The sequence below is a fragment of the Lissotriton vulgaris genome, chromosome 11 (assembly GCF_964263255.1).
Source record: "Lissotriton vulgaris chromosome 11, aLisVul1.2, whole genome shotgun sequence".
NCBI classification, from domain to species: Eukaryota; Metazoa; Chordata; class Amphibia; order Caudata; family Salamandridae; genus Lissotriton; species Lissotriton vulgaris.
In genome coordinates this window covers 68,248,528-68,268,714 of record NC_141699.1, presented here as the reverse complement: position 1 = coordinate 68,268,714, position 20,187 = coordinate 68,248,528, and the positions used below count along the sequence as shown (strand labels likewise).

At 45.6% G+C, this 20,187-nt stretch overlaps 1 protein-coding gene across 2 annotated transcripts in view; it reads right to left on the bottom strand.

The window, feature by feature from the left end:
• The window catches only part of PI4KA (phosphatidylinositol 4-kinase alpha), a 614,454-nt gene that overhangs the window by 1,241 nt on the left and 593,026 nt on the right, over positions 1-20,187 (bottom strand). For both annotated transcript variants that reach the window (XM_086942716.1, XM_086942717.1), the window contains one exon: positions 2,190-2,273. In XM_086942716.1, coding sequence (XP_086798842.1) covers positions 2,190-2,273 — 84 coding nt within the window. The remainder of the gene's footprint in view (positions 1-2,189; positions 2,274-20,187) is intronic.

Sequence of the window (20,187 nt, the reverse complement as noted above, 5' to 3'; positions counted from 1 at the left end):
CAAAGGAGCACAGAGGATTAACCTGTGGAACAAAAATGAAGACTGTGAGTTGAGGTATTCTGACGATCCTACAGAGATCGCGTAATTAGGTGGCAATATCAGACCAACCCCAAAAAACTCAAGCAATAAGGAGACTTGCTGCGACTAGCCCTGGAAAAAGCTCAAGTAAATAGGTGATGTGCGATGACCAAGCTGGAAAGTCCTGTGCGCAGGAAACAAAAGTGACTGGCTCTGAACAACCCCAAATGAGCTCAACTAAGTAAATGACACACACTGACCAATCCAGAGAAAGCTAAAGTAATGGGTCTAACCCTCTTTTATTATCACTGAAAGAGCTGAAGTAAGGATGCAACCTATACTGTCCTACCCAGAGAAAGATCAAGTAATGAAGTGACTGATCTTACCATCTCAGAGAGAGCACCATAAGGGGACATACACTGACCAACCCAGAGAAAGTTCAAGTAATGAAGTGACTGATCTTACCATCTCAGAGAGAGCACCAAAGGTGACAAACTGACCAACCCAGAGAAAGCTCAAGCAACGAGGTGACCCCTTTTTAATCAATCAAGAAAAGCTCAAGTAAGACGGTCATCTATTCCGGACAGCCCAGAAAAGCTCAAGGGATGAGGAGGCCTCCCTTTTACCATCTCAGAAAGAGCTCATTGGTGGTACACACTGACCGACCCAAGAAAGCTCAAAAAATGAGGTCACCCCCTCTTTTACTATCTTAACAGGAACCATATAAGGATGTGACATGCACTGACCGACCAACCGGTTTAAGTAACCGAATGCTCCTGCCACCCCAGCGAGAACTCCATGAGGGGACATACAATGACCGAACCCAGAGGACATTCAAGTACCGAAGCGACCTCTCTGGTACCAGCTCAGATCAGCTCATTGAAGTGACATCCATTGACTCTAGTCTTACCATCACCCAGAGTTAAGTAATGACTAGGTAGGCTCTACTAACCAACGCAAAGAAAGCTCAAGTAATAGGTGACTTCTCTCGAACAATCTGAAAGAGCAAGGTGACCTGTTCCTACCATAACAGAGCTTAATAAATGAGGAGACCCCACTCGCACTGTAGCAGACAGAGCTCAAATGTGAGGAGAAGAGACATGCTCTGACCAACAAAAAGATAGTTCAGGAAAGATAACAACCCAAAGAAAAAAAGCTTATTGACATGCCAGACCTAGCCCAACGAAAGGTCAAGTAAGGGGGTGACCCTTTCTTACCATCACACAGAGCTTAAGTAATGAGGGGACAGGCTCTGATCAGCCCACAGTAAATCACAACTCCTGAGGCGATGTGCTCTGACTGTCAAACAGAGAGGTCAACTAACTTTCATGTTATGAGCTCCTCTTAAGGGGATCTGTTTCCAACCCATCAGAGACAGCTCTTGGGTAATCAACACTCAGACAATGCACTCTCCTTCCGATTTGTAGCTCTGAGATTTCAAACTATTCTTGAGAAGATATGCACAATCTTACCGTGGCAGAGCTAGGGTAATAAACATTTAGATTCTGAAATAATATTTTGGTGGCGTTCACTGGACTATCCAATAACAGGAGTAAGGATTCTGAATGTACAACTCACAACACGAGTATGATGACAAGAGTCATTATGACTCAGAAAGAAGGGCAAGTCACGTATTCCCATCTATAAATATTTGTCAAAATTATTTTAAGTAGGATGCGAGAAACAGACATAGCCAAGGGGTTTAGACTCCGAACTTGCCAAATTAAAGAGGGACACATGGGAAGTCAGTCACCTGGTGCATACCTACACAATCCACCCTTTTCCGCTGACAGTAAGGGCTCATTTAGCAATTTATCTGGACACCCTGAGCTGTCCAAGTATACTAATGAAGGACTCCCGCTTTTCACATTATACTTTTCAGAAACACTAAATTAACAAATAAAATGACCCCCTTTTTCTCCTTGGTAATTCAACAATGACTGCACGGGCTGCTCCCCACTCCCCCATCCCCTGTTTCCGAACTACTGGAAACACAGGACAGTATTTTAGGCATCTTGCTCCTTAATATGGAGCAAACTACCTGTCCATATTTGTTCTTATCACAGTTACTCAACCTCTAGCACTATATCAAGTCTATACAAGATAACATAACATCAGAATAATATTTGTGAAGGACAAACAGAAGCCCTTAGAATGAATGGGACCCTCACCTGTTGCTGAGGAAGCAGTTCTGAATCATTTTTAAGATAAAGTTGGCAGCTTCTCTCTCCGTCATGTTGGGGCTGAACCTGTTTCTGTCATAAACAAAGACAAAGAAAGAAATTCACTGTTACTACCAGGTGCTACTGACAATGGTCAAAAATTAAAAGCCACGTGAAAAAACAAGATTGTTCAAGACTGTCACGCTCCACTTTCAGGGCTTTATTACCAGATCTTGGCACAATTCACAGTACTCAGATGAGACCAGCCCTGGAGACGAATTGTAAAGCTATGTTTGGGAATGCTAACACTATGGAAACATTCTACGCAACGTGGGAAACTGCTTGTGTATAACGTGGCGGTAGTATCTCATGATAACAGTCACCAGGAGCGGAGTGTTTCAAAATGTGCCAGTCTAGCTCTTCTCCCACCCAAGTCCAAGCCTGAGGGTGAATACCAGTGCATGGCAGCAGGACAGGGATATATGCTGTTAGGAATGATATGGTCTAGTCCTTCCTAGATGATAATAGCCATTATTGGCCAATAATGGCCCCAGAGGGTTCCCTAACACTGGACATGCAGTAGAAAATCGGCCAGTTGGATATCATTGGTCAAAGTTAGATCACATGAGAGGGTCTGTCTACATGTGGCCTGTGGCTGTTTTCACTGTTACTGAGTATCTGCTTACCCTTTCATTCTAACATGGACTACCAAGGGTTCCTCTCTAAACAAGAGGGAATAGTTGAAGCGTGTGAAATTCGCTGCTACAGAAAACCCTCTGGCCTATTAAGTCAGGCAACTGGTCCTTCCTTCACACACTCATCAAGTCATATGCTAGATAACCTTATTCCTTTAAATAGTTTGATTTTAGATGACTAGCAAATCTCTACAATATGGATTATTTTAATTCATTCAGTTACACATCACATTTCATCATATTCTCATGCACGGACGGCTCATTCAAGTGCAACTCACCTTGCAGATCAGTCCGCCAGCAAAGTCCCCACAACGCACACCAGGCTTCACACTGGGCTGCATGCACAGTTATCCCACTGCAGAAGATGCATAACTAGGGAGTGCAGCACCCATTAATCTGCGGTTAAATCCTACACCCTATCTTCAGGACACAACAATTGAAGCTATTTTAAGCAGGCCCACAGTATATAGACTGCAGGTTTGTGAAACGGTGCAAGGTCAATATGCAGCAGGACTTCTCGGGAAACTACTTTTTTGGTGCAAGCTGACCTCAACATCTGCAAGGGGTCCCTTACTGCTTTCTCTATAAAGCCCCCTTTAATCCAGTCCGCAAACTATTGAATTATACCGCAAAAACTATTAACACCTTTACATCAAGCTAGCCTTCCTAAAGTTCCAAATACAGGTTATTTTGTGAACAACTATACGTATCTCAAAAACATATTTCCCAACACTGTATAAAAATGTATAAATACTAGAAAATACTCTGGTTCGCCCCATGACATCTGCCCACACGTACCACATAAATGCCTCACGCCTTGCAATAAACTTTTATACAGCACATGTATTTTTGAAAGTTTTATTTAATTGAAAAAGCAGTGCATATGAACGGCGCTTCACATTTGGATAGCTGATGCACACGTGACCTTAGAGAGCTTTACTGAGTTCTTCAAATGTGAAGTCAAATGTTCATCACTGCTCGATCTATGAGGACCTCAAATAGTGACTATTTTTTTAACAGGTCGTCATAACAGTGCTGCTCTAAGGCCATCTTTAAACTCTGACGATCCAGCTGCCTGCAGATCAGGTTGCCATTCTAAACTACTGGAAGAAGCTGTTTCAAACATGTTGTGGAATCTATTTAGTTTACCAAAGCATGGCTTTGCACAGACAGCAATCCAGAATCCGTGCCAGCTTGAACCCTTGATTGAAGGTGTGTGAGGCAGACTGTGACAGCCAGCTGACCTCATTAGATCTCACAGCAGCAATCCACACTGTCAGCCATATTCCAGTGCTGGCGTTCGGCACAAGGCCAATCAGCTACAAGGCCTCATTACAGCAATCCACACTGTCAGCCATATTCCAGTGCTGGCGTTCGGCACAAGGCCAATCAGCTACAAGGCCTCATGGAAGAGATGTTTATGCAAGGACTTGCGGTCCAATAGTGGTTATCTTTCCATACAGGCTGTTCATTTTGCACTTTCCCCTTCTTCACTCTTCCCATTTAAATTTTTGGATACAATGTCTACATTTCTGCAAATGATACATGAATTCCAGTTGATATAGTACCACACAGCAATTCCATCGTTGTAATGCAGGCAAATAATTAAGGGATGCCACATAATTAATGTGGTGTTTAAAAAATTAATGAGTTCTCAACACTTGGAATACAAGTCCAAGTAGAGTGACCCAATATTACAGCCTCTGTTTAATATCTGGCTTTCCAGATCGTTACACTGTTTGTACTTACCGCGGAGACCGAGTACCCGTCCTCTGCAGCTAAAGCGGAGTCTGGCTCTGGGTCACCCCCTGGGCCGTCACCTACCCAGCCGGACATCGGACATTGTTTTTCACGGTTTTATCTGTCGCTCCACTCGACTGCTTTGTTCCCCCTGGAGTACTTTCCCCTTCAGATCTACCAGACTCGGTCAGCTTTCCTCTTTCCTCAGGGCCAGACTGGCTGTAGCAGGCACCGATTTTGGGCCCTGGGGTGACCGTTTTTGTTACCGGGGGCTAGCAATATCAGCCCCCTGTAACAAAATCGTCTGAAGCCGGACCAAGCAGACAGCTCGGCTGCACCCCCTTCTACCCCTGGGGGGCAGCCGAGCAGCTTGCCAGGGCCGGTTTTGGCTCTCAGTCTGGCCCTGTCTACCTTTCCCCCACTACCTTCCATTCCTCATATGACGTGTGTCTTGGATATACTACGCACTAATTTCTTATATTATTGTGTAAGCTCACGTTTTTCTCCTAAGCATATACTGGTAACTGTAACAATGTTCTGAAACAAAGTCCTATCTCATGTAAAGCGCTCTGATAGGGTCTTGCCAGCGCTATATAAAACTTTTCAAATAAATAAATACACAAATGCCTTTATCATTGCAAGTGAACTCTGTAGGAAGTATTCAGATTTTACACTTTCGACCATGAAGATTCTGGTGGTCAGTGCAATGTCTGCAGAACAGCAATATGTCGACAGACTTAATATAGGCCATTTGCATGTTGCCTCCAGCATGTACAAAACGCTGCAGTTCACCTTCCTCCAATCACAAGGTGAAGGGTCACATCTTAGCCACGCTGGGATGCGCATACATGATACTACCTGGCGAACAGAAGAGGTGTGGCGCAGCAGCCAGGGCAACTGACGGCGGTTGCTGGGGATCACGGTTCGATCCCCGGCACCAGCGGCAGGGGTCTGCCCGGCACCATGTGACTCTGGGCAATAGCTTACTTAATCTTCCCGACGGCCCCCAGCGCCGGGAAACCTACGGGTAGCTGTGCGCTTTACAAATACAGGATTATTATTATTCTCACCATATTGTTTCATTAATGGTACGATTTCTTGTACAGTTACCATTTGACATTTTTGTATTTAAGAATTTGTTTAGAAATTGCAAGTCTTGTATTGGTCTTAAAGTCAAGTCGTGTTTGAGAATTAGAAAAGGCTCTTCTTCAGTCACCCCATTAATGATAGTTCCTTTAACTCTTGTACTTGACGAGTTATGAGGTCTTTCTTATACTTTGGTTACTTGGGTTGCACTGTTGGAGGAATTCTTACAAATTGTATGCAGCATTAATATTTTACTACATCTATCAGCCAAATATCTCTTGTGCGATAGCAGTTTCGTCAGGTAGCCCTTCATTCTTCTGCTTACAGGTGTTTTGTGTCGTGGAAGCGGAATGATGGAGTTATCCGCTAGGAGTTGTGGGGGCTCTTCTATTATATCCTCTTCCCTTACCTTTGCCATAAAATGTCTGCCTTGTTGAAATATTTTGCTGCTATGGAGGGTCCAGGGAGTTGAAAAGCAGGCTGTTGAGTAGGTGTTCGTCCTGCGAAACCATGTCTTCTTTGGCTCTATCTATTGCTGGCCATACCTATTTTGAAGCCATCTCTTCTGTAGGGCCTTTTAATGTTACTTTTGTCTCATTGGCCTTTTTCCTTTCTAGATTTCCATCAACTGATTTTGCAAATAGGCGATCTATTGTCAATCATAGTTGTAATTCAGGTCTAAAACCGGAGATTAGTAACCAAGAATGACTTCGTAAAATAGTAGCATTGGATAACAGTCTACTTGCAGGTTAACCCGAGTCTGAAGATGATTAGAACAGTTAACTGCTACTGTTCTACCCTCTTCTGTCTTTGCTCGCTTCTTGTATGTGTCAGGAAGATACTATATCAGGTTGCCTATTTCTTATCATTGTTGAGAGTTAAAACCTTTGAGTGGAGACTCAAACTTGGCTACACGCCACTGCGTCACAGATGCTCTGTCCATCTTTCTCCCTACTCCCTCTAGCCTTTTGCCGTCCTCCTCAGGAGGTAGTCCTACGGTTGAGTGTAAGGAAATGCCTCATTTTGTATGGTCAACCCCAGAGTTTTGGACTGATGCTGCTGGTTTTTCGATCTAGAGAGGGCACGGAGGCCTGCTAACCAGATCTCAGTGCTTGTACCTTTATATGGACTGTTTAATATGTCTCAAAACCAATTGGAAAAAGCTAACTTACTTGTAATTCCCTAATATATGGGACTTAGGGTACCCAAGGGCATGAAAGTTAGAGTGTCACCCCAGGAATTGCAGCACTGTTTGTGCCATCCTGGGTGTGACAAAGGAAACGTGTCTCCCAGCCTGCCCCTGCTGCCTGGAAGAACAATTTTCACTGCTAACCGATTATGCCATGTTAAGAAATGGCAGAGCCCAATACTCCCTTCTTAATATGTATGTCAACCCCTACAGCAGGGCTATCGAGTCCTAAGGCAGGGTGTGACATATTAAAAAGTATCACGTATGTTCTGACTGCAAAAACTCAAAAGTGTTGTTTTTGCTGTGAGAGAGACTGGTAGCTCAATTGGTGAGTACAGGGTTATATGCTGAAAACTCAGATGTGCTAACTTCTGATTGGGACTACCAGAGTCGGTACTTTAAGGTATCAAACAACTTGTTACATCAGCCCTGACTTGATACCTAAGCTAATATTAGTGTAACCTATAGCTACATGCAAGTTGCCACTCTGTTGTCCATGTTTCCAGTGACCATTTGCAGAGGCCACTTGCTGAGGCTGTCCATGGATTGCCTTCTGCTCGCCTGGTAAAACGTATTACGGGCTCGCAGGACGTAACAATTGAGGGCTGCCTTTGGAGGTGATGCTACCTCCTCCTAGAAGGAAGCCTCAAAGTGTGTTAGCCCAAAAGAAGAGCCACCAAGGCAAAGGTGCCTTTGAAGGGCAAATGGCAACCACAATCGAGAAGGGCTGTTCTTTTGTTCAAGCAGCTAGGTTGGCATTAAAGACTTAGGGCCCCATTACGATGTTGGGCGGATCGCCACCGCCATGGTGGCGGTGGCGATCCGCCCGACATAAATGCCTGCCCGCCACCCTTTTCCCCCCGCCACATTACAATGGCGGGGGGACCACAGCTGAGGCAAACACCGCCCGCCACTTTTCCGCCCGGTCGCCTTACGGCCGGGGCGGAAAAGGGTTCATATGGTGGCGGTGTCTATCTGACACCGCCAGCTATATTTGGATGGGCGTCTGCAGAAAGATAGGCAGACAGACTTCACTCTGGGGGACCCGTGCGGGCCCCCAGAGTGAAGGAGAGTATGGGGGTGAACCTGTGGTACCCCCCTTCATTTTCATTTACAAAGCGGCAGGCACCGCGCGGTGCCTGCCGCTTTGTAAATGCAAATGATGAAATGCATTTTTAGCACTGTGGCGGGCGGTGCAGAAAGCAATGCTAAAAATACAGGATGTGCCCGCCACTGTGGCGGGCACATCCTAATACCCCCCACTGGACCACCGCCCTTATGGTGGGCGGTCCCTATTACCACGAGGATGGCGGGCAAAGTCTGCCTGCCATCCTAATGACCCTCTAAGTGGGGGAAACACTAACCAAACCGGTCTTTCCGTTGGAGTGCAGCCCACAGGAAGGCACACCCCAGGGGTGGGATGCCCACATGCTCTTGAAAACCAGAGAGGGGTTCTACCATCTTGAGAGCGAGTTGGCGGACTTCCTGTTCACAGCATAGCGCCATAAAAGCCGAAGTAGCCTGCCATGCAAGTTGGTAGCTGAGACCACTGCATTGTCGCTCCTCGCCACGTGCAGTTTAAGAGACCATGACCCAACACTCAAAAGTTGCACCAGAGTCTGCTGGACCAGTTAGAGTCGTCAGAGTGCAGATAAAGTTTTTCTTGAAAAAGTTTCTAAGTGTCAAATTTGTTGAATTTACACATGCTTGTTCATGGTTAAATGAAAAGTCTTGATTTATTGTTTCTTGTAAAAATCTATATGTCCTGAACAATGTGGTGGTTCTTTTTCGTTTTGGTGTCCATAAACTCACAAAAATATAACCTATTTTCATAAATCACTGTTTTGTGAATAGTAATTTCTGTGTAGTAAAACACGGACTGGACAATCATTAACTAACAGCTATTAAAATATCATACTGTGTTCGGGAGTGTCTACGCCTCCATCACTTCTTGAAGTTAGCTTTGGATAGCTGTGTTTCGCTGCATTAAGAAAAGTAAGTGCTGCAAGAGCGTACTTGGTTATCCTGCTTGGACACCAACAGTAATGTGGCCTCATGAAACCAGTGGTGAACGACTCCAATTGTTACCGCTGGAGATCAGTAACCTCTGACTGCCAGGAGCCAGGTTCAGGTTTCACAGTGCAAGTGCGACCACAACCGTACATCTGGCCCAATATTCACTTTATGAAAACCAAGATGCCAATACTACTACACAAATGGCCTAAAAATAAGATCCTAGGAAATCTAGAGGCATGCACACAAGCCCTGGGTCCTAGATAATGTGAAATCAAAATACTTCTAAAACCAGATAATCACTTCAACCAGATCTTGCATGCACAACAAATAATGCAATCTTCCCACTGTTTATATCTATTACAGAATCTGCACTCTCAGCAAAAGATAATGCATCATAATTATTTTCCAAACATAACAATATCAGCGAGCCACTGTTCTACTTCTCCAATCTCATCCTCCTACAGACCCCATACACTCTGACCTTTTCGTGCTCTCAGACTTTACTGCCACATCATCACAGAATGTATCCCCATGCTCAAATCTCCAAATCCGTCATATGCTTCATCTGATTCTTTAAGCTCACAGCTATTAAACTTCTTTCTTCCTTCTCGAGGGTTCTTCTGCACCCAACGTATCTATGTAATGACTTCCTAAAAACCAACATTCAACTACAAAATGTCAAATCTGTAGTAGTACTACATTTACTAAAAAAGAAAGCCTACATTCAATCAATAGGTAATCTTATAAGGGAAACATCCTTAACATCGCGGTCAGTACATCGCATTGCTGTTACATCGCGGTCGTAACAACGAACGCAATGTAACCACGTTATGCCATTACAATTCAAGTCTTTACATCGACTGTACGCTAGATGGCGTGCTAACATTACAAATGGTGTAGTTGCCTATCCCAACACCTTCCCTACTGTTAAGTGGACTGGAGTTGGAATAGTAAATTAAACTTTTCTAATGTTAGCACGCCATCTAGAGCAAGTCAATGTAAAGACTTGCGTTGTAATGGCATAGCGTAGTAACATCGCACTCCTTGTACCGACCGCGATGTAACAGCATGCATTGTACTCACTCGCGTTGTAACTTCATACATCCATCTTATAAAGCGCAATTACTCACCTGTGAGGGTCTCAAGGCGCTGAGTGTGGGGGAGGAGGTTGTGGTTCTGCGGTTCAGTCGAAGAACAGCTCTGGAGGTCCTTAGTGAATTGCAGCAGCAATGGGGATTGCCTGAGTTGCAGAGGCAGTGAGTTCCAGGTCTTCCTCCAACTGTGGCCAGGGCCAGTTGAGCGAACAGGTATGTCTGGTGGTAGTGTAGAAGGAGAGGCGGTGGTTGAGGTATGCAGGTCCGGCGCTGTGGAAGGCTTTGTAGGTGTGCATGAAAGCTTGGAGGGGATTCTTGTGTTGACACTTAGCCAAAGAAGAGCTCTCAGGTGGCGGGTGATATGGTTGCGGCGTGGGATGTTTAGGATGAGTCTGGCTGAGGGGTTCTGGATGGTCTGCAGTTTTCTGTCTTCGTTTCTGGGTGGTGCCAGTATACAGTGCATTACTGTAGTCGAGTCTGCTGCTGACAAGTGAAAGGGTGACCGTTATCCTAGACTCAGTGGGGATCCACTTGAAGATCTTACGAAGGAGGCGGAGCGTATGAAAGCAGGAGGATGAAATGGCATTGCTTTGGAGGTTCATTGAGAGCGAGGAATCCAGGATGATGCTGAGGTTTTGTGCGTGGGTGTGGGTGCCATTCCGAGCGCTGTAGGCCACCATGAGTTGTCCCAGGCGGAGAGGAAGAAGACCAGGATGAGGACTTCTGTCTTGTCTATGTTAAGCTTAAGACAGCTGTACTTCATCCAGGTGGCGACGGCCTTCAACTCGTTGTGAAAGTTGCTCTTGGCGGCGGTGGGTTTGTAAGTGAGGAAGAAAATCAGCTGGGTATCATCGGCGTAGGAAACGATGTTGAGTTTGTGGCTTCTGATGATGGCTGCAAGCGGGGCCATGTTTATGTTGAAGAGGGTATGTCTCAAGGAGGATCCCTGAGGCCCTCTGCAGTTGATCTCTGTGGGCTCTGAGTTGAACGGTGGCCGGTGAGAAAGGAGCCGGTGACGTGGAGTCTCGCGCAAAGGCTTTGGTGGGAGAGGGTGTCAAAGACGGCTGAGAGGTCCAGGAGGATGAGGGCAGCAGTCTTGCCTCAGTTGAGGAGGGTGCAGATGTCGTCTGGATGTTGAACGCTTTCATCCATTTCTATCGCTGAGTATAATAAGTTCCATTCTTGTCCTAATACTCAGAAGCATCACTTTTAACTGCCCATCTCCCATATAACAACCTCCAACCAGACACCCCTACTTTTCATTTAACAGAAACTGCACACGCTCATTTGCTTCACCTTGACTCATCTCAATCGCTTCTCATCCATTCTTGATCCATCTGCTGTATTGATACGCAGATCACTTTATGTTATCGTGCTCCTAGAAGAACCTAGGCATCAACATCTGCGCCCGCATACAGTTCTCCATTTGACACGCAGATCACTCTTCGGTACCGTCCTCCTAGAAGAACCTAGGCATCACCATTGGAGCCACATACAGTTCTACACTATACACGCAGATCACTCTATGTTACCATGCTCTTAGAACAACCTAGGCGATCAAAGCAAACACAAGGAGATGGTGGACGGGGAGCTGAAATTTTTCAGACACTCACCCCCAGTCATAGATATGGGTTGAACCCATCATCGTTCTGTAGCTCACTTTGCCACCCCAGTTCAGACACAGCTATATGCAAATCAGTCTGACCCTGTGCCTCATGGAAACAGTCCACCCTGAACTGCCAAGCCAGGTCTTCCCTGGGACGGAATCAAGCAGGCCTCTATGAACGTGCCCCTTGCCGAAGCCCTCCTTCTCCCCTTGTTGGGGAGGGATCCTGCATTTATGCTCTTCAGTCTCAGATACCCCTCTGAGAGAGTCCACAGTGTTAAGGGTTTCACACATAGCGGAGGTTTGGGATTGTTCCTACTATCGCTGGTAACTAAGCACCGCACACCATGATAGGCGCTCTTTTCTAAACCTTTTTGATGACCTCCCGAGGCGGATACTTTAACAATCTTATGTACCTCGGAGACCAAGCAACCTTTGGCCGATGACCGGTGGAGTTGACCAACGCAACTATTGAGGAGTTTGGCTCTGGTTCCCCCCTTGGCCTGCACCTACCCTCCTGATCGTCAGACACGGTTTCTTTTCTCGTCGCCCGGTTGTGTTCCCTTCCCCCTCGCTCACTCTTTATTCTTCCTCTTCTATTCCTTTCCTCCCTCCCCCAAATCTCTCTCCCCCTGCCTGCTTTTTCTTACCAACACCTGATCCATACCTTTGTTACTCATGTATCCCCAGTAACTACGCACCTGAAATAGCTGTTATTACGTAACTATGTTTTGAAGCAATTCTACCTACTCATGTAAAGCGCTCTGATACCTCTGGGTGTAGCCAGCGCTATATAAAACTTTTCAAATAAAAAAAATAATAATCGATATGCAAATCATATTATAGACCAGGATTCAGGTCCAAACCTCAATGGGTCCAAAGGTTTGGTAACAGATCTAACAACGACGTCTGAGCCAAAAGTACCAAAGTAACAGAAGAAGTCAAAACGGGGGCTCATGCAGGGATGGCAATCGGTGGGCCTGTGCACATGTTATGCATGTAAGAAGAAAATAAGTTACTTACCTGTAACTGTAGTTCTCAAGTATTTAAATCTTTCATAGATTCACATGCTTGAATAATTCCCGGTCATTGAGATGGGAGCCCCCGGTACCTTAGAAAAGTAATGTCACAATAGACAAAGAACACAGAAGCCTTTGGCCTTTTGGTTTAGTAACATATCCTAGTCATTATTTAAAAAACGACCAAACTTAGGAGTCAACCAATTAGGTCACATCACCCTGTAGAGGTTTCCTCAGAGAAGCTCCAGTCCCTCCATTTTTCCAAACACTAGTGTGTTTAAGTAGTACTGTACTGAAATTAATAAAGATGAGTTTCTCAGGGGACGTGGGTGGGTCGCATGTGAATCTATGAAAGATTCCAATACTGGAGAACTACAGTTACAAGTAAGCAACTTAATTTCTTACTCCTGTATTGGATGTTTCATTGATTCACATGCTTGAATTAGAGTAAGGAGCAATAATAAGCACATTTTGTATACATACAACACATGATCTAGTGCAAAAGATAACACAAGTACACATAAGCAGTAACCTTAACCCAAAGTCCTTGCCTGCCCACACAGGCAGTCTCCTTCTTCCCCCGACGGACGTCTCTGATGTGCATTCATTGACCAACCTCTACCTAGACTCCATGTCTACAATAATCAATGATATTTACAACAAGGGGTGGTGAGGGACAGAGTCTCTGAATTAAGCAGAAAGCTCTCACCCAGTCAAGAGATCAGGGCTAGATCCAACACCGTTTTTTAGCTCACTGCACCATCCCAGTTTCAGAACCTGGCTGTATGCAAATTAGTCTGTTCCTGTCCCAGTGCATGATGGGAACAGGGCAAACCAAACTACAAAAGCCAATTCTTACACTGGGAAGGAAACAAGCTCCCGGGGACCGGTTTCTGGCATTACAGACGTCTTCGGCCCGGTTTGCTTGAATCCTGATGGTGCAATGAGCTAGGGTCTCACATCTGAGAATACCCTTCCACGCTTAGGGTGGACAAAAATATTTACAACAAGGGGTGGTGAGGGACAGAGTCTCTGAATTAAGCAGAAAGCTCTCACCCAGTCAAGAGATCAGGGCTAGATCCAACACCGTTTTTTAGCTCACTGCACCATCCCAGTTTCAGAACCTGGCTGTATGCAAATTAGTCTGTTCCTGTCCCAGTGCATGATGGGAACAGGGCAAACCAAACTACAAAAGCCAATTCTTACACTGGGAAGGAAACAAGCTCCCGGGGACCGGTTTCTGGCATTACAGCCGTCTTCGGCCCGGTTTGCTTGAATCCTGATGGTGCAATGAGCAAGGGTCTCACATCTGAGAATACCCTTCCACGCTTAGGGTGGACAAAAATATTTACAACAAGGGGTGGTGAGGGACAGAGTCTCTGAATTAAGCAGAAAGCTCTCACCCAGTCAAGAGATCAGGGCTAGATCCAACACCGTTTTTTAGCTCACTGCACCATCCCAGTTTCAGAACCTGGCTGTATGCAAATTAGTCTGTTCCTGTCCCAGTGCATGATGGGAACAGGGCAAACCAAACTACAAAAGCCAATTCTTACACTGGGAAGGAAACAAGCTCCCGGGGACCGGTTTCTGGCATTACAGCCGTCTTCGGCCCGGTTTGCTTGAATCCTGATGGTGCAATGAGCAAGGGTCTCACATCTGAGAATACCCTTCCACGCTTAGGGTGGACAAAAATATTTACAACAAGGGGTGGTGAGGGACAGAGTCTCTGAATTAAGCAGAAAGCTCTCACCCAGTCAAGAGATCAGGGCTAGATCCAACACCGTTTTGGTGATACAATAATCAATGAAGCCGCACCCTTGCAATTGAAGAGAGTCTCCACCAAGAACTCGAACCCATGGTACGATGGCAGACTCAATGAAGACAGACGTGTGATGCGCTTAGCTGAGCGCGAGTGGAGATCGGACCCCTCAGCACTGAACCTTAGAACGCTTAAGAGTAAGAGAAACGCTTACTTCAGAAAAATCAAACGCTCGAAATCAATATTCTTTAGCCAACAGCTGGATCAAGCTAAAAACCGACCAAAAAAACTGTTCGAGTTAGTCAAAACCCAAACCAAAATGCAACCTCCACAACCCAACAACTTAACAAAGGCTATCCCAAGTTGCGAAGACTTCTCTGCTTTCTTCAAGCAAAAGAACGACACTATAAGAAGCGATCTCATCAAGGATGCACGTCGATTCGCCGGCTCCATATGCATAACTAACACTACTAAAACAAAACAACGCTTCATGGACATCCTTCGACACCTATTCCGAAGAATCAATTCACAAGCTGCAGGTCACCTTGAAACCCGCCAATCATCACACAGACCCCCTACCTGCCAATGCTGTTAAAGTCCTCACCCCCCTGTTCCTCCCACTCTGGACTAAAATCATCAACTGTTCCCTGCAACAAGGGCTCATCCCAGACTCCCTCAAGATTGGGCAAGTCACGCCTATACTCAAGAAACCCACAGCTGACCCGGCCGACCTAAACAACTATCGTCCTATCACCAATATCACCACTCTAGCAAAACTGTTAGAAAAATGCGTGCAACTCCAACTGACAAAACACATTGAGCAGTTTGACCTCCTCAACTCTCACCAATCCGGATTCAGAGCAAAGCATAGCACGGAAACGGCCATGACACACATAATAGATGATGCCCTCCAAATCCTTGATCACAATGAGTCTTGCCTCCTCATCCTTCTTGACCTTTCTTCAGCATTTGATACGGTCAAACACGAGAATCTACTGGAGCTCCTAAATACCAGAATGGGCATATCCGGGACGGTTCTCAAATGGTTTACGTCCTTTCTGCACAACCGTTCTCAGAGGTTCAAGATCAACAACACACTGTCCTCGCCTGTGTGCCAGTAACACTGGGCGTCCCGCAAGGTTCCTCCCTATCCCCCACATTGTTCAACCTCGTCATGGAACCACTCACCACCTTGCTTCAATCTTCTAAGGTACATTTCCATATGTACACCGATGACACTCAGCTCTACCTCAAGCTTCAATCCCCTGAAGACATCAAACTGTTGAATGCCACACTAAGAAACACCCAAGCTTGGCTGGCCGACAATCACCTCAAAATAAATGCTCTGAAAACTGAGTTCCTTCTGATCTCTCCTCCTGCGAAAAAGGCCATCACCCAAACCTGGCTCAATCATCTAACCGCACTCAATGTCCAACCCACCATCGTGGACTCAGCGAAATCCCTTGGCATCACACTGGACTGCAATCTCGACATGCAGCAGCATATTAGCATAGCAACTAAAGGAGCCAACTTCCAAATCAACACGTTGAGAAAACTCAAACCCTTCCTACCACCCAAGGACTTCCAAACTGTGGTACAAGCCTTAGTCATTCCTCGCATAGACTACGGAATCGTGGCTCTCAGCGGGCTCCCCCTGACAACAACAGCTCCCCTAAGAGCCTCCCTGAACGCGGCCGCGAGACTCATCACTGGCTCAAGAAAACACTCGCATATATCCCCTGACTTAAAATCCCTGAACTGGCTGCCTATTGAAGCCAGAATTCAGTTGAAAATTGCCTGTTTGACACACTCGGCCGTACACCACAAGGCACCCAACTACCACTCTCATAAGCTGACCATATCAGGAGGCTCAAGATCCAACAGAAGCACAAACACTCTCCTCCTGAAACCACGGAGATTCCGGAAGGAAAAAACATACAAACGCTCCTTCTCTGAAATGGCACCTAGGATCTGGAATGCACTCCCACCAGAAACCAGGCTTATCCCGTCCACTATACTCTTCAAGAAAGAGGTGAAGGCCATCCTTATGGCTAAATACACCTAAACACTATTGATACTGGAACAATGACAGTATTTGGCTCCCACATTACCGGCCTCAATAACCTGCAACGCACCCACTACTGACTAATGCTTTGCTTTCAACATTGTGTTTACTCACCCTCTGGGGTGCTATAATCTTATCCGTTTAGACATTGTACTGCTTCCATATTATTGTTTCTTGATTGTTATTACTCTGTAAACTCTTGTATGATTGATACCCTATTTTTGCAACTCACTGTCTACGGAATCTCATATTGATTTAAGAGTCTTGTTTATCCTACCTACTGTTTCTGTAAAGCGCTCTGATATCTGCAAAGATCTTGTTCGCGCTATATAAAACTTTAAAAATAAATAAATAAATAAACCAAAATGTGTGCATGAAGTGAGGAGCTGGTGGGAAGAAAGATGCCTTAGAACCGCTTGTCCCACGGCTGCATCTCTGAGGACTTCTGCCCCGAGCAGTAAAGTTGTGTGAAGGTGTTTGCATTCTTCAGGTTGCTGCGCGACAGATATCTATCAACGACACACCGGTAAACAATGCCATGGAAGTGGACATGGCTCTTGTAAAATGTCCACTTCCACTTTCTTGAGTTCAAAGGCCGACCGGCTTTATACTGACAGAATAGAATGGTGCTATATATCCATCGAGAGATGCTCTGTTTTGTTAGAGGGAAACCTTTTCTTGGTGTGCTGAAAGACCTTTAAGAAAAACTCTTAATTCTGTCCAAATAAGACTTTAGGCACTTTTTGATATTCAGAGAGTATAGTGCTCGTTCAGCTGATGCCTGAGGGTTGGGAAAACTATTTAAGAATCACAGGATCATTGAGATGGAAGTCCGATTGGACTTTAGGAATGAACTTATGGTTTGTACAGAGAATAACCCAATCTTACCTGAACTGTAGGAATGGTTCCTGGATGGTGAAAGCCTGAATTTTGCGAAGTCTTCTTGCAGTGATGGGATCGATTTGAGCTTAATGTGATGCTGCACTGAAGGAAGAGAAGCTCTGTGAACCAGTGCTGGCGCGGCAATGCTGGGGCTATGAGTATCATCTTGCAAGGCCCGGCCTTCATCTTCTTGAGGAGTTTTAGAAGGAGAGGAGTTGGAGGAAAGACGTAGGCAAATATGCCGGACTATGCAATCGCAAATGCATTCCACAAAGACCTCGGATAAGGATGCCCACTTGCAGAGAACTGGAATTTTGTATTGCAAGGGGTAGAAAAGAGGTTCAGATGTGGTTTGCCTCATTGGTGCAAGATCTGATCCAGCATGTGCTGGTCCAGTTCCCTTCGTGGCAAGATGTTTTCAGTATGCTCATGGTGTTCACAATAGCATTCTGGTTTCCGGATACCCGCTCTGCAGACAGATGAATTTTGTGATGGATGCACCATTTCCAGATTAGTTGAGGTTCCTGGGTCAGCAGATGAGATCTGGTGCCACCTTGCTTGTTTATGCAGTGCCTCGTGACTGAATTGTCTGTTCGTATAAGCACAGAGGACTTTGGAATCCTGTGAAGGAAAGCTTGAACAGCAAGATGTACTGCCCTCAACTCCGGTATATTGATGTGAAGACCCCAATGGAAAGGTAGCCATTTGCTGCCGACCTGGAGGTAAGCTCTCCACCCGTCCAGGGAAGTGTCTGTTGTAATCACTAAATGAGAGGCTTGAGTTAAGAGTGGTAGACCGACTGATAGGTTTACAGGTTTTGTCCTTCATGTGAGTCTTTGGACGATAGGTGGAGTGACCTGTATGATGTTGTTGAAGGTTCCTGTAGCCTGTGCCCACTGGATGTCCAGTGCTTCTTGAAGCGGACGCATGTTAAAACAACAGTAAGGGATTAGATGAATGCAGGAAGACATCACACCCAGGAGAGATTTGCAAAGGTGAACAGAAAGCGACTTTCTTTTTTGTACTGGTCTTTCCAGAGTCATCAGCTTTTGTTGCCTCTCCATTGTGGGCTATGTTCTGTTTAGTGTTGTGTACAGCATGGCTCCTAGAAATGTAACGCATTACGAAGGTTGAAGGACTGATCCGTCTGGATTGAGAGTGAGGCCTAGCTTGTTGAATGGGTATATGCAGGCTATGGTGGCAGCCCTTGCGTACTGGTTAGAAGGAGATTTGACCAACCAGCTGTCGAGATAGGGGAAGACTTGATGTCTTTGTTTCCTGAGGAAGGCTGCTCCAGATGTGAGGCATTTCATAAAAATGCGGGGGGCAAATTTGAGACCAAAGGATACCACCTGCAACTGATAGTGGCTGCTGGTTACCATGAACCTGAGAAATGTCCTGTGTTTTAGAAGGATAGGGGCATGGAAATATGCGTCTTGAAGGTCTAGGAACGACATTTAGTCTCCTCGGTTGAAGAGTTGCAATACATCTTGCAATGTAACCATGCGGAATGACTATTTTTGAGGTATTTTTTGAGGATTCTGAAATCTAGAATTGGTCTCCACTGCTTTCACTTCTAACAGATTCAGAAGAAACGGGAGAAGAAACCTCTTTCTCTCTGAGATAAGGGAACTCTCTCTAAAGCACCCTTATTGAGCATGATTTTGACTTACTACTTGAGAAGGTGTAGAAGTTTTCAGATGGAAGGTTGAGGTGGTGTTGGGGGAGGTGTTTGGATGAATTCCAAAGTGTGTCCCAACTGAATTAGATCTAGAACCCATTGGTCGGTGGTTATCTGTTTCCAAAGGTGCAGATGGTTGGCTATTTTCTCTGCTACCCTGGTTGGAAAAGGGAGGTAAGTAGCAAGCGCAGGTACAAAGTCATTGTCTGCGGCTGGTATCCCTGTCTTGTCATCCGGATTTTCCTCTGGAGGAGGTCTGTTGCAAGCTGCTCACGGTGGTTGCCGTTGATGGCATTGGGACAAAAATGGTTGGTTTGTGGAGGAAAATGTGGGATAGCGGTATTGTTGGTATCCCTCTCTAAAAGATGGTTGCCCTCTTCCTCGGGCACCAACAAGGGCAGCTTTTTATATTGTAAGGTCCCCAACAACGTGGCCTATCAAAGCGTGGTCAATGAGTTTCCTCATCAAAGCCTCTCCATCATATGGTAAATATAATATTTTGGTCTGGACCTCCGACCTGAAAGTAGTAGCTTTAAGTCAGCCAGCTGCCTGAATCCAGTGGTAGCAATGTCCATGGCACAATCGATTATCTCGGACGATGTGCGCACACCCTCTGGAAACACTTGTTTTACTACCCCTTTGCTGATGTCTAGAAGCTTGTCTAGATACTGGGCAATATTCGACCACTTTTCTGATCGTATCAGCCAAGTAGAGCCAGGAAATTTTCTGCTCTTACTGTGAGCACTGGCATGGCTGACAAACGCTTCCCGATGTTATTAAAGAGTATACCCTTTTTGTCTGGAGGCGTTGATAGATATGTGAGGGATTCCTGGATCTTCGCTGGGCTGCCTGGGAAATGATGGAGTCTGGTTTGGGAGGACCCGTTAGGCAGGCTGGTGATTTCTCTGTGGCCCTGTATTTTTTCATCATGTTGTGGTAGTACTGCTGTTAGTGAGGCTGGGTTGTGCATAACCTTTAAGCCCTCATCCCAAATGTAATCAATGAGCATGGCCCGAACTGTTTTCCGAAAAGGTTTCTTGAAGTCATAAAGGAAACAGTCATTTTGTTTTGCGGGGATTGGCAACTCGAAACATGTTGCTCCTCTTTCTAAGAGGTTGTGGAAACCTCCTATCTCCACCGGAGGAGCATCCAATGGGTGGGGGGGGCAAGGGGGG